The sequence below is a fragment of the Schistocerca cancellata genome, chromosome 7, assembly GCF_023864275.1.
Source record: "Schistocerca cancellata isolate TAMUIC-IGC-003103 chromosome 7, iqSchCanc2.1, whole genome shotgun sequence".
In the NCBI taxonomy this organism is placed as follows: domain Eukaryota; kingdom Metazoa; phylum Arthropoda; class Insecta; order Orthoptera; family Acrididae; genus Schistocerca; species Schistocerca cancellata.
This window is the reverse complement of record NC_064632.1, coordinates 171,234,147-171,261,129: the sequence shown is the minus strand read 5'-3', so window position 1 is coordinate 171,261,129 and position 26,983 is coordinate 171,234,147. Positions and strand designations below refer to the sequence as shown.

Here is a 26,983-nt window from a genome sequence, read left to right as displayed (position 1 = left end):
ACGCTCAGCCGTTCGGCTCGGCGAGTATGCCTGGTAAGGCCTCAGCTTATTCGTACACGAGACAAGACTCGAATTGGAATATTCAGAGGTGACCGGGAGCCGCTGAATTTGTGTGACCTGGCTTCCTGGGTTAACGACGTGTGGCGACGATGGTATGTTATCTGCCTGTAGCAATGCTGCACACTTTGGAAAGTTTTGTTAATGTTTCTGCTGTAGGGCTGCGCGAATTACAGTGTAGCCGTCTATTTTCAGAGCAGGTGAAATGATTAAATGTAAGACAATGGCTAAACGACCGCATAAAATTGATTCTCAGCGCATAGTATACATTTTATATAAAAGTATAACTACCACAGGACAGGCGTAGACAGAGTGTGGGCTATTTTTGCGGGAAAGCTTGGACACGATTTTTGCTCAGCTGTCGAGAAGGGTGTATGTGGTTGACGCTTTGGGCTTGCGTGCCGAAGTAGCTGTTTTCGTGTAGGCCAAGTGCGTAATTGTTAACTACGTGATGCCATTCAGTTAAACTAGAATACCATAATACCAAAAGGAAGTGAAAATAAAAAGGGTGTCCGTCTTGTAATTTTATTTTTGCTGTACTCTTTTTCTCAGTGAGTTGTTTACGTTTCTACAGATTTGATGGAAAAAGTAATTCATTTGTTGAAATAGTAACCACCCTCACAAAAGAAAATAGTTTTTAACAGATAGTGCAAGTGCATATGCAGTAGTTCAAATACAGTAACTGTAAGAGCATGATGCTAAAGATGGTGATTTCATAACTGTGTTAGTGAAGCAAGGTGGAAACACGTTTATAATATAATCACATATGTGAATAATTTTTACACTGGGCGCATGTTTGCATGAATGTACTCGTGGTATGCAAAGTTCTTTGATGACATGTTTTGTTTTACCTAACTATGGTGCATCACTGTCTGGTTGTCTGCAGTGGGGTCGGAGGCTAAATTAATACAGTGTACTTAAATTACTGTTTAGAGTGCAATAATTTTTCTTAGATATTTTCGTACCAAATTGTTCTTTTACTTTTCGACTGTTCTCTGCGAGGCGTCAAGCGTCATCAAAACCATAGTATTAATCCTATTATTACATTCCGGGAAAGTAGAGTAACGTGAAGTAGTTGTCTGTTTCTTGTACTTGTATCTGTGATGAAAGTTAACTTGACTGCATTTCGTCCGTGAATAATACCTAATTAACTGAGTCAGCCTCCAAATTATGTAGGAGAGTTAAGATATAAGCATGCCAGGACTATTTGGCACTCTCTGTGGTGAAAGTAGTTCACATTACATCGAAACTATTACTACGTACGTGATATATTTAAGTAAACAAACGCTGCGTGACTCTTCCAGAGTTTTATTTTGATCAACTCTATTACATAACTCAATTTCGTTCATCACATTCGATGTTTCAGAAAAGCCTGCAACTGTGTCATTCATGATTTAAATAATGAAAACTGCACCAGTGACTTATTTTTTGACATTTTGCACAGCGCGTTTCGAGAATTTATTCTCATTTTCAAGTGCATTTGTTTACATGTATATGTTTGGAGATGTTTGTACGTGTGATTTTCTGTCTCTTGCGTCTTTGAGATAATGCTGCAATCGTATAAACAGATAAAATGAATCTTTGAGAGTTTTTAAATGCTAATGTTAGAAATGGGATTTTTGTCTGTCTATTTACAGTAGACAATACCCTCAAGCAGACAAACATAAATCCCATTTTTAACATTAGCATTTAAAAACACTCAAAGTGTCATTTTATCCGATTTTCCTTTTGCAGTCTAACTTCAAAAAAACGAAAGACAAGCAGAAAATCACACAAACAAATATCACCAAACATGTTCATGTAAACAAATGCACAGATGCACCTGAAATTGAAAATAAATTCTCGAAAAGCGTTGTGCTATGCATCAAAAAATAAGTAAATGGTGCAGTTCTCATTACTTAAATTAGCTCTATTACAGCCCCCACTAAACCTATCCCCCACACAAATTACACATACGTGAGAGCCGTATAATGAAGACAGGTAGCTGCACACCTGCATAACAACTTTATATGGTAAGTCTTCCAGTTTCTGATGAAGTCTCGGTTACGTGACTCGATTGTGGAATCGCTGCCCACTTGTTGCGAATCAAATGGATCATGACGAAAGTGGCTTTATTTTAGCACGCAGGTTTAGGTGGAATGCGTAGCGCCGGTTCAGGGCGAAGTCTTCGCGGACAGGCAGCGAGCTGCGTCGAGAACTCGCCCGGCTCCTGGACTCACGTAGCTCGCGTTCACAGAAGCCGCGCAGAGCCGCAAATTATTACCTGGTGCGCGCTCCGAGCACGTAGCACGTAGCGCCGCGCCGAAGACGTGACGTGACGTCCACTCCCTCAGGAGGAGAGCGTATTACCCAGCAGCTCGCGGGAAGGATGCCGAATATTACGAGCTGCCGTTACAAAGCATTAGTGGGCGGGCTTGTCGAGAATTAGAGAGCGCCCCGGGTGTGTGTGTGTGTGTGTGTGTGTGTGTGTGTGTGTGTGTGTGTGTGTGTAAATTCATTGCATGCCGATTGTGCGAGCTTGCGAGTGAAACACAGACTACATCAAGAGCAACTGGATTCCAATGCGTTACGGTCGCAGGTTCGAATCCTGCCTCGGGCATGGATGTGTGTGATGTCCTTAGGTTAGTTAGGTTTAAGTAGTTCTAAGTCTAGGGGCTGATGACATCAGAAGTTAAGCCCCATAGTGCTCAGAGCCATTTGATTCCAATGACAGCAAACTACACTGATCGAGGATTTAAGTAGTTTCCGCTCCCAGTGAATTCCATGGTGGCTACCTCATCTAGCGATAGCTTTTCTGCGGTTATTAAAAAATGTCAGCAGATGATACTAAAAATGAATACACTGTTACTAAGCAAATTTTGCTACGTCGCTCAGATCAGTGTGTAATTGTATTACACAATGAGCAGCCAGAATATTATGACCATTGTGAGTAGGCTGTTTAGGTTCTTATATTGGTAACGCTACCGCCACGTAGCGCTCTGTATGAAAATCACTGGCTGTGCTGTGTGCAGTCTGTGGCTGGGTGACGGCGTCAGCCAATAGCAAGCTGACCGACCCCTCTGTATGACGATAACTAGACAGCAGCGGCCTCTAGGCGAAGAGAACACAAGCGCCGCGCCGACTAGCCAAGGCACAGTTCGCCAACTTCGACAGCGGCATAAAGAATAGACGCTTGTATAGCAGCGACTTAGGAACTGTATTACTTCTCTTGTATTACGAATTGTATATACTGAAGAGATTGTTTATGTTGCATGTCGCCCCTTGCTTGCAACACATCACTGTAAATTCTCAAAGTTAAGTATTGTCATTTATCTTACTGTCATAAAAACTCATTAATACGAATTACTTGAATTGTTATCTAGCGACCCGAGAAAGCAGGTTTCCTATGCACCCCATATTTAACGCGTAGGCAGGATACAACACGCGCAGCCTACGGCGTCCGACATCTGTAATGTGGTCTGGCCGCCCAACTCCACGACTTCTGGACTTGGTTTCACCTTAGTTTCGCCACATGTTGAAGACACTTACCACAGCACTCGTCGAACAGCCGTCAGGTTGTGCAGCTTCCGAAATGCTCGTGCCGAGCCTCCAGACCACCACAATCTGCCCTTTGCCAAACTCAGATAGATCGCGCGCCTTCCCCATTCTACACACGAACAGCACGCTCACTGATATTACCTGGAACGTGTGAGTGGCTGACTAGCAGTCATTCCTCGCCAGGTGACGGTGGACGGGTTTATATCGATAGCGGGTCGGCAGCTGTATGAACGTGTATTCCAAACACTTGCTTCAGGTAAACTGCATGCACAATTGTTTCCTAGCGTAGGTATTTTCTTCTTGTACTCAGTTACTCAGTCAAATACAAAAAAGTAAAAATGACAGCTAACAAGTTTCAGTCTTTTACTGCGTATTGTTTTCTTCCTGTAAGTAAACTGTAACATACATACCCTGACCAGCCAGAGTGTTATGACCACCGATTACTTTTACAACGATCGAGCTCACATTCAGATGTAACACAATTATTTTGAATTAGACAAAACTTGTTGCGACCATCCCAGTTAACATGTTGTAAGTTATCCTGTTTGAGTTAACGACTGCGTGGGTGACTGATCCTGATGAGATATCCTCAGAGTTAGATTTTGACGGGAACTGCCAGCTTTATGACTATACTCCAAGCCGCGCCCCCCAACGGAGATTCGTCGGTTATCTCATTTGGACACAACGGCACAACAATACTTTTGTAACCCACAAATTTTCGATGGACAGAGTTTTGAATCTATAATATTTACAACTGTAGTACGGCCACGTCTGTGTATCTTTCACAACATAGCGTCTAGCAACACTTCTACCGGAATTAATTTTGATCTTTCACACCTTTCACCAAGGAGTCTACAATACGAAGTCGCTCAGTGCGGTTTGGCGTCTACGGTTCCAGTGCTCGATCTCGGGTTGTTCCTGTTATTTAAACTCTGTCAACGCTTCGTGTACGTGAACAAATGAAACTGCCCTTGGATGGACTGCACTTTAAACTATAGAGCCACCTACACCTATCTGGCTGAGATGATTGTTTGGTATGAGAACTGCACTGGAGTACCACTCCCGTAGAACAACGACTGGTAAATGTCTGGTGTAAACTACTACCTTTGGGTTGATAACATATCTTTTTTTTACCGGTGTCATCAAAGTGCATCAGCTTAATTCATCCGCTCTATTAGTAATCACTCTACACAAAGGATATCTTAAACTTTAGAGGTGAGTCGCGACGAGGAAATAAATGAAAAGTCGCCAAAGGCGATAACTCCGGAAGACACCAAAAATAAAACAGTAATTAAAAAAAGTAGCATAACGGGTAGTTAGGGGTGGATGTATGCATCAATCGCTTACCGATACGCAGGCGTCATCCGGAGGCATTTCAGAACGTCCAACATACACTTGCCCCAAATTGTTTTCGACGAATTCGTTTTGTAGTAGCCGGGCAGTTCGTGACTCCTCGGATCTATTGAGCAGGCACTGGAGTCGACATACAAATTCATTAACGCTAACGTCGCCGTTGCATCTCCGAGACTGGTACTTACATTAACAGTTACGACGAATTCGCTACTGGAATAACTGCACCAACCTCCACGTTTCCCGCCACTAAAAATTTGCACCTAACTGATGTCTTAAGAAATGTTATTACAGACTACACAAATAAATTTACTTAACGTTATTTCGCCGAGTTACATTTTATAACCAAGCACGGGATTGAATTTCTATTCGCAAACAGCTCTCCTTGACTGTGCAAGAGTTTAAATGAACCGGTTATTCTTAATTGTTGTTTATTACTGGGTGATTTAGCACCACTAATTCCAAAGTGATTAGTAGTAACTTTGAAATTTTTCGCCGCAGCTGGCGGCCGAGACTCAAGGCGAGGCTTTCTCCGTCTGAGCGGCGAATAAATCACTCTAATATGTCAGCGAGGGGCTGTATTTCGAGCGCAAGTTGTTTATGCGCTGTAACTGAACGCACTTAACGATCGTCTGTAAATTACGGTTGTTTTCAGGAAGACGCGGTTCGCAGTATATGAAGGTTCTTAACGGGCAGAGTGCAGTCGTTACGGTATGGGCGGAGGCAAATGAGACGGCGCGCAAGGACGCTTTGCACTGCCGCGGCTCGTCTCGCCGAGCGGGTAATACAACGAAGCGTGCTCGCAGAAGGGAGGAGAGAAATAAATACTCGCCGACACTCGCTTTGGAGTTACACTTACTTGTAACTTTCAAAACTAAAAGTTGTTTTATAAACCGGATGTACGTATTTGATTAAAATGTTTTTTTTTAATATTCTAAGATTCAGGTCTTTTTCATCGAAACTGGTATTTCTTCGCAAAGTTCTGAATTAAGTAGAGAACATGAGTTAGAGAAGCGGATCCATGAGTCTCAGTTCAAATTCTGAGAAATATACGCAGATTAACTAACTACAATGTGTCCAAAATTAAAGCAACAACCAGAAATTTTACAAAGTTTCTTTTATTTTGCCACAAAAGAGTATAAACAGGCGATAGTAAAGCAGAAACAATGTGGAGAATACAGAACGTAAACATCTCCAACACGCATAACGGTAGACAAGTATGTTCTTGGTTTGTCCACTGGTTAATGTGCTCAGTATGTGGTGTGACCATCTCTGGCAGCAGTACAGGCCTGACAACGATAGGGCATGCTGTAAACGATGTCATCAATATCAATAACGCCTATTCTGCCTGCACAGCTGCTCGGAAGTCTTGGAGAGTGATTGGTGGATGCTAACTTGAAGCAACCCATATTCCTAGTGTATCCCAGATTCGCTCTACGGGATTCAAAGCGGGGGAGCGACCAGGCCATGCCATGCGTTCACATTCTTTCGTTTCGAAGAAAATATCAGCCCCGTTCCTCTATGAGGTCGAGCATTATCGTTCATCACTACGAAGCCTAGCTCCACAGCACCTAGGAACAACCGCAAATGAAGTCCCGTTATCTTGTCACAATACCTGCCAGCAGGTAAACCTTGCCGATTCAACAGTACAAGTCCATGAAGAGGTGTTCGAGCGCTCATCTTAATCCCTGCCCACACCATTAGGGACCCTCCTCGATATCGGTTTCTTTCCACAATGTTTGGGTCCCTAAATCGTGTCCCACGTTCCCTAGAGACGCGCATTCGTCGAGAATCACTGTCCGCACCAAATTGGGACTCGTCTGTGAAAAGAACGTTGGCCCACTATTCGACCGCTCAGGTGGCATGCTGACGATTCCACTCTAGACGTTCCCTTCACTGAAGACGCGTCAGAGGTACATACAGCAGGTTTCCAACAATAAAGGCCACTCTGTAAAAACCTGTGCACCTTTTGCCTCGATACAACACGTCCAATTGATGCTCCGACGTCAGATGCCAGTTGCTGTGCTAAGGCAGTACCATCGTCCCTTTACAACCAAATAACTGTCTTTTCTTTCTCATGTCACACGTGGTCGGCCCTGCTCTGGTCTTCGAGAAAACAGTTCCGTCTCTATGAACTGTCGCCACGTCCGAAACAGAACGATTCACGTTAAGGCATCGGGCCACATCAGTTTGCAACGGTCCTGCTTCCATTCTTCTTATGTCCCTCCACCGCAAAGTCTGTTAAGCATGTTCACAGTGCCGTACAACACCGTTTGTGACTATGTACACAGCGATTGTGGATTTGGATTGTCGGCCGGTGTGGCCGTGCGGTTCTAGGCGCGTCAGTCTGGAACCGCGAGACCGCTACGGTCGCAGGTTCGAATCCTGCTTCGGGCATGGATGTGGGTGATGTCCTTAGGTTAGTTAGGTTTAAGTAGTTCTAAGTTCTAGGGGACTGATGACCTAAGATGTTGAGTCCCATAGTGCTCAGAGCCATTTGAACCATTTTTTGGATTTGGATTACTCGGCAAACATTACCCCGCTTGATAGGCGCCCTGATCTCATCGTTGGCGTGGTTGTTGAACACGATCGTACGGACATCTTTTGACAGTTTGTATTACTGTATCGTGAATTAGGCAGAGGACCGGAAAATAGAGGTTTGCTGCTTTAATTTTGGACACCAGTGTATGTGGCGACATCCTGCTAAGGACTGTTGCCCTGTCCTATGCTAATGTCGTCACAGAACGTTAGTACTATGCCACTTACAGACAGCACACCGCCGTGCGGTTCTAGGCGCTTCAGTCTGGAACCGCGTGACCGCTACGTTCGCAGGTTCGAATCCTGCCTCGGGCATGGATGTGTGTGGTGTCCTTAGGTTAGTTAGGTTTAATTAGTTCTGAGTTCTAGGCGACTGATGACCTAAGATGCTGAGTCGCATAGTGCTCAGAGCCATTTGAGCCAGACAGCACACCACTCTCATAGACGTTAATGCAGACTTCCGCAAGGCTGCTACTCCTTCAAGGTTCTATTAAAACATCCTCACGAAGTTGAGTGTATCCTGTTCGTCAATTCTTGCAACAAGAGAAAGCCTTTGCCATTCACAGGAATCGAACCTCCAGGTCATTTGTGTTGCAAATAACCGTGTGAGATGGGCAGTGGTTAATACACTGGACTCGCATTTGGGAGGAGCGGAGGTTCAAATACCATCCCGACCAACCATGGTTTTAAATTAGTTCCCTTAAATCGCAAAATCAAATGTCGGGAAGGTTCCTTTGAAAAGGACACGGACGATCTCCTTCCTCATCCGAGCTTGAGCGCTGTCTCTAAGCATCTCGTCGTCAAAGGAACTCCAGCCCCTAAGCTATCGTCCATTTTGGAAGGCGATCAGACGAGGCGACTTCAAAAAGTAGGTAACAACTTATTGTGGCTGGGCAAATAACTCTTACTGAACGCTGAACTCCATATCAAAGTGACACAGATACATGACACTATTTTGCAACATAGTTACGAAGTCTGTAAACAACGATAGGAACGCTCTATCAATCGTTATATTCCTCGAGGTAGAAATTCGCTTGTTGGCCACGGCGACATTCGAGAACCTTGTGTCACTGGAAAATCTCTTTCCCCCAGATGTTCTTTCAGCTTGTCGAAAAGATGGAAATCGACTCGTATAACTGCCGTCTCGTTTCTGTAAAAAATGTAAATAGACTTTCGCTCTGTGTACTGGACCCCTGCCCCTTCAGAATTTTAAAGAGAGTATTCCAGTCAACATTGTCAAAAGCTTTATGTAAGTATACAAATCCTAGAAAGCTAGGTTTACCTTTCCTTATTCTATTTCCTAAGATAAGTCGCCGAGTTAGTATTGCCTCACGTGTTCCAACATTTCTACGGAATCCAAACTGATCTACCCCGAGGTCGGCTACTACCAGTTTTTCCATGCGTGTGTAAAGAATTCGCGTTAGTATTTTGCAGCCGTGACTTATTAAACTGATAGTTCGGCAACTTTCACACCTGTCAACACAAGCTTTCTTTGGAATTGGAATTATATTCTTCTTGAAATCTGAGGGTATTTCACCTGTCCCATACATCTCGCTCACCAGATGATAGAGTTTTGTCATGGCTGGCTCTTCGAAGGCTATCAGTAGTTCTGTTGTCTACTTCCGGCGCCTTGTTTCGACTTAGGTATTTCAGTGCCCTGTCAAATTCTTCACGTAGTATCATATCTCCCATTTCATTTTCATCTACGTCCTCTTCCATTTCCACAATGTTGCCCTCAAGTTTGATTATAGTATAGATATTTGTCGTACCTCCCATAGGGACCACATTGAACGTTTTTGACAGGTAAATAAAAAATCTGATCCTAAACGTAACTGTAAAAAGTACGAGATTTGGATGCATGTGAAAGACATAACCTTGTAAAATTGGAAGGTTATTTTGAAAATAAAAGCTTTGTACTCCTTGGCGTAAGTTAAAATTAATTTCCTGTTTATACCGTTATTCAGGTAGAGGATATTATGCACTTATGAAACTGGGCGATTCTTTTCGAAACACCGAGGGCGAAACCCTTGCAACGGGGACAGTGGCCACCTTCACAGCCGTTGGTTTCGAATAATCCTCAATTAGTATACCGAGAACTCACGAAATTTGTGGCTCGCAGCATCTGGCCTCCCCCTGTTACTTCTGGAGCCCTGTTAGTTCTGGAGAAAGTCTTCAAACCGTTCACAAAGCCCCGGAAGCCTCTTATGATCCTGAAAAAGAATCATTTGTTCTGGAACGTGTGTCGTTACAGTACAGCCAAATTTTGTATCGTAAGGTGAACTGCTACTGATATTACTTTAAATTCTTCTACTTCGAGCAAACACAACGTGCTTGTCTGAAGCAACGTTGTTGAAGTCTGACTAGACTGGACGATGAGGTGCGTTCAGATGGGAAGCCTTCCTTCTCTCGGGAACCGGTTGCTTGGAGGAGGGCGGCTGCTATCAGCAGAGCTGGTGTCTGCGTGCCCTATCTGCCGTGTGCCGCCGCCGCCGCCGCCGCCGCTCCCCAACCTTCCGCCTGCGTGTCCCAGTTAGCGGCCTCCACAGCGGACTGCGCCCAACGGTGCGTGGACGCCTCTCCGGCGCCACAGCGAGACAAGCAACGCTGCGTCTCTGGCCACCAGCCACCAGCTCTGTGATAGTACCACGCCCTCTACGTCTTCAGTCCGCAAGCCACTTAACGGCGTGAGAACCGCTACCAGCCCACGCCCCACCACATTCTTGTCGCAGTGCTGCGTGTGAATAACAATTGTTAACAACCCTGCGTGAACTCTGATTTCTCTGTTTTTCGAGATTATACTACTGGCTATTAAAATTGCTACACCACGAAGATGACGTGCTACAGACGCGAAATTTAACCGACAGGAAGAAGATGCTCTGATATGCAAATGATTAGCTTTTCAGAGCATTCACACAAGGTTGGTGCCGGTGGCGACACCTACAACGTGCTGACATGAGGAAAGTTTCCAATCGATTTCTCATACACAAACACCAGTTGACCGGCATTTCCTGGTGAAACGTTGTTGTGATGCCTCATGTAAGCAGGAGAAATGCCTACCATCACGTTTCTGACTTTGATAAAGGTCGGATTGTAGCCTGTCGGGAATGCGGTTAATCGTATCGCGACATTGCTGCTCGCGTTGGTCGAGATCCAATGACTGTTAGCATAATATGTAATTGGTGGGTTCAGGAGGGTAATGCGGAACGCTTTGCTGGATCCCAACGGCCTCGTATCACTAGCAGTCGAGATGACAGGCATCTTATCCGCATGGCTGTAACGGATCGTGCAGCCACGTCTCGATCCCTGAGTCAACAGGTGAGGAAGTTTGCAAGACAACAACCATCTGCACGAACAGTTCGACGACGTTTGCAGCAGCATGGACTATCAGCTCGGAGATCACGGCTGCGGTTACCCTTGACGCTGCATCACAGACAAGATCGCCTGCGATGGTTACTCAACGACGAACCTGGGTGCACGATTGGCAAAACATTTTTTCGGATGAATCCAGGTTCTGTTTACAGCATCATGATGGTCGCATCCGTGTTTGCGGGGCTAGCCCGTTCTCCTGATATTACACCTCTGGACTTCTTTCTGTGGGGTACGTTAAAGGAGAATGTGTACCGTGATGTGCCTACAACCCCAGAGGATATGAAACAACGTATTGTGGCAGCCTGCGGCGACATTACACCAGATGTACTGCGGCGTGTACGACATTCATTACGCCAGAGATTGCAATTGTGTGCAGCAAATGATGGCCACCACATTGAACATCTATTGACCTGACATTTCGGGACACACTCTATTCCACTCCGTAATTGAAAACGGAAACCACGTGTGTACGTGTACCTCACCCCTCATGGTAATGAACATGTGCGTCAGTGAAAAAGACCAATAGAAAGGTATTAGCATGTGGACGTAATGTGCTGTTCCAGTCTCTTCTGTACCTAAGGTCCATCACCGTTCCCTTTGGATCCCTACGTACTCGTAATTCGGTGCTTTCCGATACACACGATCGAACAGCGGAGGAGTGGTACTCAAGCGTCAACTTTAGGTTACAATATCTCCGGATGTAATTAACATTTTACAATGCAACATACGGCACTGATTACGTATTTGTTTATATGTTCAGATGTGCTAACAAAACTAACGGGGTTCTATTTAAAAAAACGTAGGTTTGTGTTAAAAAACATACTTCCGTGCATTTTTTAATGGTTTGTATTAACCAATTACGCTAGCCTCTCTCCTCACGTTCGGTCTGTGGAATCGGTTCGTCAGTATTTGATGTGGTTTACGAAATATATCCAGCGGTAACGTTAGGTGACTCACCCTATATATATATATATATATATATATATATATAGAGAGAGAGAGAGAGAGAGAGAGAGAGAGAGAGAGAGAGAAAATGACTCCTGTACACTGCTCTCCTTTGGAGTTTCTCGACTTCCTCTAGTAATATTATTCACCTTGGTTCCCACATTGGCGAGCACTATACACAATCGGTCGAATTACATTTTGTTAGGATTCTTCCAAAGGATCTTAGACCGGCATCTCTTCACGTGGTCGTTCCACCTTAGGCTGCCACAGACGATGAGACCTAGGTATTTTACAGTTGTTTCTGTGTCTAGGGACTATCGCCTTCAATGTAATTCGAACAGTAATTGATCGCTCCGTCTATTATGCACAGTACATTACATTTATTTATGTTCAGCGTCAATTACGATTCCTGGCATCAAGTGCCAATCTGTTTAAGGTTTTCTCACCGATCTGTTTCAGGTTTTCTGCACTTCGGTACGGATTTGTGGCGTTATAGCTTTCCTATAGACAACGGCGTATGCCAGGTACGGCCTTACGGAGCGTCCGACATTATGTACTAGATCATTAATACACTCCTGGAAATGGAAAAAAGAACACATTGACACCGGTGTGTCAGACCCACCATACTTGCTCCGGACACTGCGAGAGGGCTGTACAAGCAATGATCACACGCACGGCACAGCGGACACACCAGGAACCGCGGTGTTGGCCGTCGAATGGCGCTAGCTGCGCAGCATTTGTGCACCGCCGCCGTCAGTATCAGCCAGTTTGCCGTGGCATACGGAGCTCCATCGCAGTCTTTAACACTGGTAGCATGCCGCGACAGCGTGGACGTGAACCGTATGTGCAGTTGACGGACTTTGAGCGAGGGCGTATAGTGGGCATGCGGGAGGCCGGGTGGACGTACCGACGAATTGCTCAACACGTGGGGCGTGAGGTCTCCACAGTACATCGATGTTGTCTCCAGTGGTCGGCGGAAGGTGCACGTGCCCGTCGACCTGGGACCGGACCGCAGCGATGCACGGATGCACGCCAAGACCGTAGGATCCTACGCAGTGCCATAGGGGACCGCACCGCCACTTCCCAGCAAATTAGGGACACTGTTGCTCCTGGGGTATCGGCGAGGACCATTCGCAACCGTCTCCATGAAGCTGGGCTACGGTCCCGCACACCGTTAGGCCGTCTTCCGCTCACGCCCCAACATCGTGCAGCCCGCCTCCAGTGGCGTCGCGACAGGCGTGAATGGAGGGACGAATGGAGACGTGTCGTCTTCAGCGATGAGAGTCGCTTCTGCCTTGGTGCCAATGATGGTCGTATGCGTGTTTGGCGCCGTGCAGGTGAGCGCCACAATCAGGACTGCATACGACCGAGGCACACAGGGCCAACACCCGGCATCATGGTGTGGGGAGCGATCTCCTACACTGGCCGTACACCACTGGTGATCGTCGAGGGGACACTGAATAGTGCACGGTACATCCAAACCGTCATCGAACCCATCGTTCTACCATTCCTAGACCGGCAAGGGAACTTGCTGTTCCAACAGGACAATGCACGTCCGCATGTATCCCGTGCCACCCAACGTGCTCTAGAAGGTGTAAGTCAACTACCCTGGCCAGCAAGATCTCCGGATCTGTCCCCCATTGAGCATGTTTGGGACTGGATGAAGCGTCGTCTCACGCGATCTGCACGTCCAGCACGAACGCTGGTCCAACTGAGGCGCCAGGTGGAAATGGCATGGCAAGCCGTTCCACAGGACTACATCCAGCATCTCTACGATCGTCTCCATGGGAGAATAGCAGCCTGCATTGCTGCGAAAGGTGGATATACACTGTACTAGTGCCGACATTGTGCATGCTCTGTTGCCTGTGTCTATGTGCCTGTGGTTCTGTCAGTGTGATCATGTGATGTATCTGACCCCAGGAATGTGTCAATAAAGTTTCCCCTTCCTGGGACAATGAATTCACGGTGTTCTTATTTCAATTTCCAGGAGTGTATATACTGCTCAAGACTTTGGGCGTCTGCCATAAACAACAGACCAATAATTGAGGACGGAGTGTATTACCAAATTAACTTTATCTTAACAAATTAAGACAGCAACAGAACATCATTGTATCCTCGATCGTATACATAAAAGAACTGAAAAGTGCTACAGATGTAGAAAACAACCACAGAACCTTGGACGAATCTGTCTATTTCCTGGACAATATTTCGCAGGTACCTCTCACCGAGCGGCGTCTCCACCTTGCGTTCAGAGGATATCTGTGGTCTGTGAATAACACGTTTCGCCAGTGACGAAGTTCCCAGTTGACATGGAATCGACAGAACTGAAGGCGCACTGCGAGATGTTGTCGTGTCATTTAGGATACTAGAACCGGTGTGGGTCGTAACGTCCTTTCTCTTAAGCTGTTCATTACAGTCAGATCGGACACAACAGCTCCAGGGGCACTTCTGAGATCGTGTTGTAGTGCTATGGCGATATCCCTACGACGCCACAATGCAGAAAAGGCCAGATATCAATCTTCACATGGGGTTTTAATGTATAGGCAACCTTATCCAGCTCGCCTTGTGTACTGACTTGTGTTCCTGTAGTGTGTCCACAAACTGTGGATGTCATATGGAGAGGCATTGGCATCTGGACTGCATGACGGAAAGCCCATCCTTTATTGATCAAACAGGCCGCCCTTGCAAGCTGCACTGCATATGCTTGGTCGAATACAACGTCCACAAGTAACAACTCACTAGAAACCACTGGGACTCAGGTATTCGCTTCCTTCAGAGGGGTCACCTGACACTATAATGAATAACACAGCCAACAGATGACGAAAGATTTTAATGTTGCCTGCATTGAAAGCGAAGAACTCAACCCATGCAGTAAGACCACAGATACCGCCTGTATCAAAATAAATTTAACATAACGGGAGTTGATACAAGAGTTCTCCTAAGTCTTTTGAAGACTGTACTCACGAAATCACCTTTCCGTTTCTGTTCGGATCTCTTGAACCAAGTCGCAATTCTGGTTCGATGCTCAGTTCAGTGAGCAACAAAGCAAACTGCATCGAATGTCTTCTCGAAGACGATGAACACGACGTCAACCTCGGTACCGTTACGTGTTACGCGATCTGAGTTTCGTACGAGTATCGTTAGAAGTTAGTAGACAAGTGCTGACAGATGAAAGCTGCGTGGCGTGCTGTGTTCGGATAGCTTAGTCTGTAAGACGACTGTCTGCAGAAGGTAACCACTTTTATTTTTTAGAGTCCTCTCCACCCTGATACAGGGACTCGTCCTGAAAAGTTACAGCCATTTTGAGTGCAATGGTCTGGCACCCGCCGTCGGCGGTGGCGGCTGCGCGGGGAGATACGTCGCGATAACGGTGAGGGCCGGCGCGACGCGGCGCTTATTGCGGACGTGGCTGCGTTTCGCGGCCAGATTTACGAGTGGAACTTAATTAAGTGGCACCGGCGCCACCGAGGTTAATAACGACGCCAGCTGCTTCCAGCATATGTCGCGATTGCTACGGACGAGAGCTACCGTACTACGCCGCGGGCCACCTGCTGCTGCCGCGTGGGACGGACGTTTGGTAATATTGCAGGGGGGCGATAGGACAGACCGGCGCCATCTAAATGACACCCACCGGCAGGCAGAACTTCTCTACACTCTGCTGTTATGAGCTGTCTCCAACAGAGTTCTGGCGTTCCCCAACGGAGTGTTATAGGCCGTCCGCTGTTCCTTATCTACACTCAAGAGCCAAAGAAACTGGTACACCGCAACACGACGTGGCATGGATTCGACTAATGTCTCAAGTACTGCTGGAGGGAACTGACACAATGAATCCTGCAGACCTGTTCATAAATCCGTACGAGCGGGATCTCTTCTGAACAGCACGTTGCAAGGTCTCCCAAATATGCTCGATAATGGTTTAAGTGTTTAAACTCAGAAGAGTGTTCCTGGAGCCACTCTGTAGCAATTCTGGACGTGTGGGGTATCATATTGTTCTGCTGGAATTGCCCAAGTCCGTCGCAATGCACAATGGACGTGGATGGTGCTTACGTACGTCAACTGCCAGAGTCGTATCTAGACGTATGGGGTCCCATATCACTCCAACTGCACACACCCCACACCATTACAGAGCCTCACAGAGCCTCCACCAGGTTGAACAGTCCCCTGCTGAAATGCAGGGTCCATGGCTTCATGAGGTTGTCTCCATACCCGTGCACGTCTATCCCCTCGATATAATTTGAAACGACACTTGTCCGACCGGGCACCAAGTTTCCAGTCATCAACAGTCCAGTGTCGATGACGGACCGTGGCGAGGCGTAAAGCTTTGTGTCGTACAGTCATGAAGGGCACAGGAGTGGACCTTCGGCTCCGAAAGCCCGTGTCATTGATGTTTCGTTGAATGGTTAGCACGCTGACACTTGTTGATGGCTCAGCACTGGAATCTGCAGCAATTTGCGGAAGGATTGCACTTCTGTCACTTCGAACGGTTCTCTTTAGTTATCGTTGATCCCGTGTCTGAAGGATCTTTTTCCGGCCGCATCTATGTCGGACTTTTGATGTTTTACCGGATTCCTAATATTCACGGTACGCTCGCGAAATTGTCGCACGGGAAAATCGACACTTCATCGCTACCTCAGAGATGTTGTGTCTCATCGCTGGTGCGCCGACTATAGCACCGTGTTCAAGCTCACTTAAATCTCTCTGCCTCGTGATGACTGGGTATTGTGTGATGTCCTTAGGTTAGTTAGGTTTAAGTAGTTCTAAGTTCTAGGGGACTGATGACCATAGATGTTAAGTCCCATAGTGCTCAGAGCCATTTGAACCATTTTTCACTTAAATCTTGATAAGCTGCCAGTGTAGCAGCAGTAACCGAGCTAGCAACTGCGCCAGACACTTGTTGTCTTACATAGACGTTGCGGACGCAGTCTACATCTACATCTACATCTACATCCATACTCCCCAAGCCACCTGACGGTGTGTGGCGGAGGGTACCCTGAGTACCTCCATTGGTTCTCTCTTCTATTCCAGTCTCGTATTGTTCGTGGAAAGAAGGATTGTCGGTATGCTTCTGTGTGGGCTCTAATCTCTCTGATTTTATCCTCATGGTCTCTTCGCGAGATATACGTAGGCGAGAGCAATATACTGCTTGACTCTTCGGTGAAGGTATGTTCTCGAAACTTTAACAAAAGCCCGTACCGAGCTACGGAGCGTCTCGCCTGTAGAGTCTTCCACTGGAGTTTATCTATCATCTCCGTAACGCTTTCGCGATTACTAAATGATCCTGTAACGAAGCGCGCTGCTCTCCGTTGGATCCTCTCTATCTCTTCTATCAACCCTATCTGGTTCGGATCCCACACTGCTGAGCAGTATTCAAGCAGTGGGCGAACGAATGTACTGTAACCTACTTCCTTTGTTTTCGGATTGCATTTCCTTAGGATTCTTCCAATGAATCTCAGTCTGGCATCTGCTTTTCCGGCGATCAACTTTATATGATCATTCCATTTTAAATCACTCCTAATGCGTACTACCAGATAATTTATGGAATTAACTGCTTCCAGTTTCTGACCTGCTATTTTGTAGCTAAATGATAAGGGATCTGTCTTTCTATGTATTCGCAGCACATTACACTTGTCTACATTGAGCCGGCCGCGGTGGTCTAGTGGTTCTAGGCGCGCAGTCCGGAACCGCGGGACTGCTACGGTCGCAGGTTCGAATCCTGCCTCGGGCATGGATGTGTGTGATGTCCTTAGGTTAGTTAGGTTTAAGTAGTTCTAAGTTCTAGGGGACTGATGACCACAGAAGTTAAGTCCCATAGTGCTCAGAGCCATTTGAACCATTTTTTTTTTTGTCTACATTGAGATTCAATTGCCATTCCCTGCACCATGCGTCAATTCGCTGCAGATCCTCCTGCATTTCAGTACAATTTTCCATTGTTACAACCTCTCGATACACCACAGCATCATCTGCAAAAAGCCTCAGTGAACTTCCGATGTTATCCACAAGGTCATTTATATATATTGTGAATAGCAACGTTCCTATTACACTCCCCTGCGGCACACCTGAAATCACTCTTACTTCGGAAGACATCTCTCCATTGAGAATGACATGCTGTGTTCTGTTATCTTCAATCCAATCACACAATTGGTCTGATAGTCCATATGCTCTTACTTTGTTTATTAAACGACTGTGGGGAACTGTATCGAACGCCTTGCGGATGTCAAGAAACACGGCATCTACCTGGGAACCCGTGTCTATAGCCCTCTGAGTCTCGTGGACGAATAGCGCGTCTTTTTCGAAACCCATGCTGATTCCTACAGGGTAGATTTCTAGTCTCCAGAAAAGTCATTATACTCGAACACAATACGTGTTCCAAAATTCTACAACTGATCGACGTTAGAGATATAGGTCTATAGTTCTGCACATCTGTTCGACGTCCCTTCTTGAAAACGGGGATGACCTGTGCCCTTTTCCAATCCTTTGGAACGCTACGCTCTTCTAGAGACCTACGGTACACCGCTGCAAGAAGGGGGGCAAGTTCCTTCGCGTACTCTGTGTAAAATCGAACTGGTATCCCATCAGGTCCAGCGGCCTTTCCTCTTTTGAGCAATTTTAATTGTTACTCTATCCCTCTGTCGTCTATTTCGATATCTACCATTTTGTCATCTGTGCGACAATCTAGAGAAGGAACTATAGTGCAGTCTTCCTCTGTGAAACAGCTTTGGAAAAAGACATTTAGTATTTCGGCCTTTAATCTGTCATCCTCTGTTTCAGTACCATTTTGGTCACAGAGTGTCTGGACATTTTGTTTTGATCCACCTACCGCTTTGACATAAGACCAAAATTTCTTAGGATTTTCTGCCAAGTCAGTACATAGATCTTTACTTTCGAATTCATTGAACGCCTCTCGCATAGCCCTCCTCACACTACATTTCGCTTCGCGTAATTTTTGTTTGTCTGCAAGGCTTTGGCTATGTTTATGTTTGCTGTGAAGTTCCCTTTGCTTGCGCAGCAGTTTTCTAACTCGGTTGTTGTACCACGGTGGCTCTTTTCCATCTCTTACGATCTTGCTTGGCACATACTCATCTAACGCATATTGTACGATCGTTTTGAACTTCGTCCACTGATCCTCAACACCATCTGTACTTGAGACAAAACTTTTGTGTTGAGCCGTCAGGTACTCTGTAATCTGCTTTTTGTCACTTTTGCTAAACAGAAAAATCTTCCTACCTTTTTTAATATTTCTATTTACAGCTGAAATCATCGATGCAGTAACCGCTATATGATTGCTGATTCCCTGTTCTGCGTTAACTGTTTCAAATAGTTCGGGTCTGTTTGTCACCAGAAGGTCTAATATGTTATCGCCACGAATCGGTTCTCTGTTTAACTGCTCAAGGTAGTTTTCAGATAAAGCACTTTAAAAAATTTCACTGGATTCTTTGTCCCTGCCACCCGTTATGAACGTTTGAGTCTCCCAGTCTATATCCGGCAAATTAAAATCTCCACCCAAAACTATAACATGGTTGGGAAATCTACTCGAAATATTTTCCAAATTATCCTTCAGGTGTTCAGCCACAACAGCTGCTGAGCCAGGGGGCCTATAGAGACATCGAATTACCATGTCTGAGGCTGCTTTAACAGTGACCTTCACCCAAATTATTTCACATTTCGGATCTCCGTCAATTTCCTTCGATACTATTGCACTTCTTATCGCTATAAACACGCCTCGCCCTTCACTGTCCGGTCTGTCTCTGCGGTATACATTCCAATCTGAGTTTACTGTTTTCGTCTGGTTTCAGCCAACTTTCTGTCCCTAGTACTATATGGGCGTTGTGACCGTTTATTAATGAGAGCAGTTCTGGGACCTTTCTATAGACGCTCCTGCAGTTTACTATTAGCACATTAATATTGTTATTCCCTGTTGCATTTTGCCTACTCCTACCTTGCCGCGTCTCAGGAGGCGTCTTGCCGGGCCTAGGGAGGGAATTCTCTAACCTAAAAAACCCCCATGTGCACTCCACACGTACTCCGCTACCCTTGTAGCCGCTTACCGCGTGTAGTGCACGCCTGACCTATTCAGGGGGACCCTACATTTCTCCACCCGATAGCGGAGATCGAGAAATTTGCACCCAAGATCTCCGCAGAGTCCTCTGAGCCTCTGGTTTAAGCCTTCCACTCGGCTCCAAACCAGAGGACCGCGATCGGTTCTGGGAACGGTACTACAAATAGTTAGCTCTGATTCCACCCCGCGAGCGAGGCTTTCCGCCTTCACCAATTCCGCCAACTGCCTGTACGAACTGAGGATGACCTCTGAACCCAGACGGCAGGAGTCATTGGTGCCGACATGTGCAACAAATTGCAGTCGGGTGCACCCAGTGTTCTCTATAGCCACCGGCAGGGCCTCCTCCACATCTCGGATGAGACCCCCCGGCAAGCAGACAGAGTGAACACTGGCCTTCTTCCCCGACCTTTCCGCTATTTCCCTAAGGAGCTCCATCACCCGCCTAACGTTGGAGCTCCGAATAACTAATAAACAGTATTCTGCCTGTTTACACGTCTCTGTATTTGAGTACGCATGCCAATACCAGTTTCTTCGGCGCTTCAATGTATATAAACTATTTTGGAGACAATCTGAGCAGTCGTCTTAGGTTTTTTTGCAGATGATGCGGTTGCAAATCGATTTAGAAAAGATATCTGAATGGTGCAAAAATTGGCAATTGACCTTAAATAGTGAAAAGTGTGAGGTCATCCACATGAGTGCTAAAAGGAATCCGTTAAACTTCCGTTACACGATACATCAGTTTATACTAAAGGCTGTAAATTCCACTAAATGCCTAGGAATTACAATTACGAAGAATTTAAATTGGAAAGAGCACCTAGTTGTTGTGAGGAAGGCAGACGAAAAACTGCGTTTTATTGGCAGAATACTTAGAAGATGCAACAGACCTACTAAAGGGGCTGCCTGCACTACACTCGTCCGTCCTCTGTTGGAGCACTGCGGGGCGGTCAGGGAACCTCGCCAGATAGGATTAACAGGATACATCGAGGAAGTTGAACGAAGAGCAGTACGTTTTGTATTATCGCGAAATTGGGGAGAGAGTGTCGCGGACATGATACAGGATTTGGGATGGACAGCATCAAAACAAAGGCGTTAATCGTTGCGGCAGAATCTTCTTCCGAAATTTCAATCACCAACTTTCTCCTCCGAATGCGACAATATTTTGTTGATGCCGATCTACATAGGGAGAAATGATCATCATAATAAAATAAGGGAAATCAGAGCTCGCACGGAAAGATATAGGTGTTAGTTTTTACGAGCGCTGTTCGAAAGTGGAATACTGTGAAGGTTGTTCGATGAACCCTCTGCCAGGCACATAAATGTGATGTGGAGAATATCAATGTAGATGTAAATGTAGAATAACCTCCTGATTCCGAAAACGTAAGTCATGCGAAAGCCAACTCGTGCTTTTCTCAAGTAAAGTACTGAAAGTGATGATCAAGGCAGTCAGCATGCATACAGTACATTTATCTAAAGGACAGAAGCAAACACTTTCTACCAACTATTGCATCGCAAAACTGGATATGTGCATGGTTTAGGGATCTTGCTAATAGCTAATGCAAGACTGTCTTGTTTTTTACAATGAGAGGTCGCAAAATGATTGTAATAATTGTGAGTTTATAATTATAATACGTGTACATGTTTCGAAAGGTGGTCATTGTTTCAATATTTAACACGGATTGAGTAGTGTGTTACGTGACGGACCGCAGACAGTAACAGACTGTTGCACGCCTGTGTCCTGGTGACCAGTGGATACTCACCCTGGTAGGCGTCCGCAGCCCTGGTGTGGTGGCCGTAGTGTGGTGAGCTGCTGCCGGCCCCCGGGTACCCGCCAGCCCCCGACAGGTAAGTGGGAGTGGCCTGGCCGCCACCCCCGCCACTGCTGCCCGCCGTGGTCGTGGCTGACGAGCTGCTGCTCTGGTACAGGTGCTGGTTGTCCTGCAACACCACGGCACGCGTCACTATACCGTGCCCACTTGCTAGCCGAAAGTAAACACTCGGGACGTTTATTCACACATACAATTTCATATTTATGGAATTCCACTGTTAAATACAACGAGAAGAGCAGATCAGAGGCTATAAGAGGAGGAGGAGGAAGTGTCTGCCACCGTGAAAGGAGAAGAAATGAATGCCGATTTGGAGGAAATGACGCACTCAGTGTTAAAATCTGAGTCTGACAAAGCCTTGTGAGGCTTGGGATTAAACAAGGCAGAAGACATGGATGCAAATCCTTCAGAATTTCTAAAACTATTTGGAGTGGCGGTATACATTCTGACCGAGATTTGGGTGAAGGTCGGGAATGGCTATAGAAACCAAATAAGGCTGGACCGACCGCATAGGGGCAATCAACAGCGATTCGCCGAGTGTGAAGAGGAAGACAACAAAGAAAAATAGGACAACATAGACGCCATGGCAGAATAACAAATTCCAAACAAGTGATCCCAAGAGCGAAAACCATAGACGCAGCGAAATCTGAGAGCGAAACCAACAGTATGTAGTGAGAACGAAATGAGAGCGCAGAGAATACGGAACTCGAGGCAGGGCCACAGCGTAACTAGCTATAGAGTGCGGCCGCGAGTAGCAACTATCTGACCGAACTGACCGAACGGGTATGGTAATGCAGCGTGGCGACATCAGCACTACGACACGATGATGCTAGAGCTCGCAGATGGAGCAGTGCCTCTTGCGGCCGAGTTCGAGATCTATGACCTCTGGGAGGCTTTCAAACTCACACGGAAGAAGTATCAGAGTAACCAAACGACTATTCAAGTTGGTATGTAGAGTCTAAGATTCTGGAGACTTAAACTGGTCTTTCGCACAATCCAGAAGCTATCGGCGGAAACGCGAGAATACAATCATATTGACAGTTCACGCATCCAAGTTTTTTGATGAGAACACTATGGAGCAGAGCCGGCCGGTGTGGCCTAGCGGTTCTAGGCGCTTCAGTCTGGAACCGCGCGACCGCTACGGTCGCAGGTTCGAATCCTACCTCGGGCATGGATGTGTGTGATGTCCTTAGGTTAGTTAGGTTTAAGTAGTTCTAAGTTCTACGGGACTGATGACCTCAGATGTTAAGTCCCATAGTGCTCAGAGCCATTTGAACTATGGAGCAGAACTGAGAAAAGAAGGAAGAAAAGATAGATGGTTAGGGTTTAACTGCCGATGAATGGCGAGCTCATTATAGATGGAGGATAATCTCGGATTGGGGAAGGAAATCAGCCATGTCCTTCCAAAGGAAGACCTTACGTGATTTAGGGAAACCAAGGAAAAATTCAACCTGAATGACCGGGCAGGGATAAGAACCAGTGTTCTCCCAAATTTGAATGCAGTATTTCAGCATTGCGCCAACCCTCGCAGTGCAAATGGAAAAGGAGATGTGTCAGTTTACGGTCAGAGTGGCATTATGAAAGGTAAAGTCGCGAGAAAGGCATTTCAGACTTTACGCTTGGTAATGGATGCAAGACTTAAGAAAAATCAAGGCGCTTTACAGGATGTGTTGACACAAAAAAAGCGCTTGACTATCTAATGTAGCTCCTCAGAAAAATAGAATGGAAGGCGAAAGGTAAGTGTTCGGATTAATAAGGGCGTATTTGCGTGACAAAGTACGTTTTCTTGTCAAAAATGGAAACTATTTAATAGAATTAATAAGCCGATGTTTGATTAAGTTACCAAATGAGGACAGATGGAGAGGTTTTCACTGACCCTAGAGCAGTCTTCGGGAATTTAGAACTAGACAAACTTAAAAAGAATGCGGGAGCATCGGAAGAATGGTATAATACGGCAGCGATTGTGAGACGGGGTCATATTGTTTTCCGCTGCCTACCTGCGAGGTGGCGACGGGCGGGTAGAAGGTGCCGGTGATGCCGCCACTGTGCTCGTAGACGCGCTGGTTGGTGCACATCATGACGACGCCGCCGTTGCTGAGCCCCATGGTGGCGATGGTGCTTCCGGCTGGCGCATGCGTGTGGTGCGCGTGGGCGTGGTGCGCGTGGGCGTGGTGCGGGTGGCCGTGCTGGTGCAGACCGTGCCCGTGGTGGCCGTAGGCGCTGCTCAGCATCGACTGGTGGCGGTACACCTGCCGGCAAACTCAGAGTAACCCAAGAGCTCGGGCTGGACTCAACCTACCGATACTGACCTTGGGGTGGACCTGTCACGAAAATATGAGGTGCGGTACTCATCTTAGCCTAGTCCTAAGTCTGAGTTAGGCTGTGAGGTCACAGTTTGGTTGCCCATGCACAAAGCCAATGAATGTAATACCGTGAGAATGAATAACCCTAACCGTTGTCTGAGAGCGGTTTACACATACTGGATTCCGGTAAGTGGTGTATGTCCGCCGTTTTTCTGATGTCACGGGTCAAAGCAGATGGGTGATATCACCAGGTTCAGTGCTTCCTGACCAGTGGTCTTATTTTGTCATAATAGTGACCTAACAGGCTCGTACAAAAGCAAACTTCGACACACGGTATGTTTTGTTACGTTTTATGAGGATGAAATTATCTTCGTTGAAATTATCAGGTACTTTCTCAGTGATTCGGGAGAAGCGTGTCATTTGGCGAGATTTACATCTGTCATACACTAGGCCAGAACTGAAACTGGAGTCATGAGCAATCACGAAAGTTCCTTACTCATTATCTGTAGAAAAATTAGTAAAAAAGGAAAGAAAGGAAAGCACATCGTTATAAAGTAATGGACGTAGTTGTCGGCATTCTGATGAAGCAAGCTTTGTACTCCTGGACGTTAAGCCGCTGGAGCGTGTGTGTATGACTCTCTACGCCTGTCGCTGGAACAGCCTTGGAATATCTTATCGGCAAATGATAAAATCTTTTCGACTTTCTACACTCATTCAAAGCACTGTACCGCACTCTTTAACACGATGTAGTACTTCTTCTACTGCAACGATCATCAAGCGTAAAAAGTGGGCCGAAAATTTAGCATCTTACCTCCTGATAAGCTAAGGATGTATCGGCAAACAAGAGACGGAGCGTCATGCAATTATAATTTACGCTTGCCAAACAAGACAGTAACTGTGTTCCCAGTCTGGGCTTAAACCTGGATCTAGACGGTACTCCTGTGGGCACTGGGCTATTGACAATTTTGTCAGGAAAGAAGTCCTCAATAAGTGACTTACACACTACTGTAATGTAATTTTACCAGATCGGCTCTTACTGTGAAGACAAATTTCCTATTGATTAACGTTATTTATAATTTTAAATATTTTTAAACCTCGTTAATACAATACAGTACAATGACGACGAAATTTCATCTCATTTTCTCGCTTAGAAAAATTTAAGATGCGAACCATTTTCACGGCAAGTCTTTCCAAATATGAAGATCAACTAAGACCCGAGGGAATAACAGACATAGCTGCGAGTGTCCACTGATTTAAATCAATAGGAAAAGTTGAAAATCTGTGCTGGACCGGAATTCGAACCCGGGTCTCCTGCATAATAGAAATATGATCTGACCACTTTCCCCATTGATTTAAATAAATGCCGACCCGCAGCAGCCAATGTCTGTAATTCCTTTGTTTCTTAATTCATAATGGCTGCTGGATCAAAATGGCTTCTGTCCTTTCGGACATATCCGAAAGAACAAATATACTGCATATGCACGTCAATTGTCAGCAGCGGTTTTGGAGAAACTTTGGAAACATGTGCAGAATTCTCAATCATACCGTCGGCCCTCGTTTCTTTGCACACACATGGCAAATACAAATTAACAGTGTCTTCTATTTGACACACTTGTTTTATTGGCAATCATATTTACCTAGTTAAATATGATGCCTGTACCTATTAATGTGATACTTTTACGCACTGTGTCAGTAAATGAGAATTAACGTTTTTCCTTTTTATTAAACTCCAATCAAAAGTCGTAATGCCACTTGCCCTGTCGATTTTTGCACATCTGAACTGCCAACAGGATGTCTCCAAGTCCTGTCTCGTGGATCCTAGCTCGTTTTTCATTCATTTACCAGCGAACCCAGAAATGTTTCGCCACTGCTAAATATGTTTGGGATTTGGAAATACGTTCTAATCTGTGGTATCTCAGGTCCCCAGGCATTTTTGTCATTGATCACTGTTGGTTTACCTCCTGGGGTCTATCCCTACAGCAATCATGAAAATTCTCTTAGCACATGTAGTCCACATGTTTTAGTCAGTAAAAGCAGATCGCTTGTAGACTGGAGCCAGTGGGGCGGCCTGGGAGGAGGTACAAGTGGCCTACCTGCTGCTGGTAGGCGCGCTTCTCCTCGTTGAACTGGAAGTTGTCCTTGTCCTGGTCCATGGGCGACATCTCCGGCGTGGGCAGAGCTGCCGCAGTCACGTCCTCCATGAGGCCCGCCGCGGAGCTGCTGGATGCAGAGGAAGACGACGCCGAGGAGCTGGGAGGCGGCGGCTGCTGCTGTTGCTGCTGCTGTTGCTGTTGCTGCTGCTGTTGTTGTTGCTGTTGTTGTTGCTGCTGCTGCTGCTGTTGCTGCTGATGTTGTTGCTGGTCTTGCTGCGAGCGCGGACTCTCCTCCATCTGCCACACAACACGACACTTAGCATCTGCCAGTCACGTCTCTCTACTATTGCCAAGCATGAGCAACTGATTTCTCCGTTCCTCATGACAACTTTACACTGATGTACAAATGTAACTGATGCGGAGATTTAGATGTAAAGGCTGAGGTTCTTGATCAGCCTCTTGCAAGGGCGAGGCTAAAACTTCGACAACCAAATGGCAAGAAAACTGTTACCTGGTGGTTATGATTAAAGTGCAGCTACTCACAGAGGTCCATTGTGGGCTGTAACTGTAGTGTGGCAGCGAAACTTGATAGATATAGCTAACACGTCAGTGCGGAACCGATTTACACTAGAAAAAAATTAGTTTCAATTTTTGCTAGCAGTCGCCAATTTGGGACCGTGAATGCAAGAAAGACGTGTAGAAATGTTTTCATATGATACGGATTAGTATGGGGACGCAGAGACAAAAGGCCAAACAAGTGGGAAAGGCATAATGTTGATTTTATTACTAACCGCTGCTTACACGATGAGTCCAATAGGAGCATCGGAGACGTCAATGACATGCTGTACAGAGCCAGATTTGCACCTGGTGGCCAAAATTAGAACAATTTTTTTTTCAGTGTAAATCGGTCAC

The 26,983-nt window shown here is 46.0% G+C and overlaps 1 protein-coding gene across 1 annotated transcript in view; it reads right to left on the bottom strand.

The window, feature by feature from the left end:
- Positions 1 to 26,983, bottom strand: part of LOC126092688 (ecdysone-induced protein 74EF-like) — a 262,646-nt gene that overhangs the window by 5,768 nt on the left and 229,895 nt on the right. Inside the window, exons 4-6 of the mRNA XM_049908411.1 lie at positions 26,072 to 26,368; positions 23,673 to 23,924; positions 21,610 to 21,787 (exon numbers count right to left, since the gene is read on the bottom strand). Coding sequence (XP_049764368.1) covers positions 21,610 to 21,787; positions 23,673 to 23,924; positions 26,072 to 26,368 — 727 coding nt within the window. The remainder of the gene's footprint in view (positions 1 to 21,609; positions 21,788 to 23,672; positions 23,925 to 26,071; positions 26,369 to 26,983) is intronic.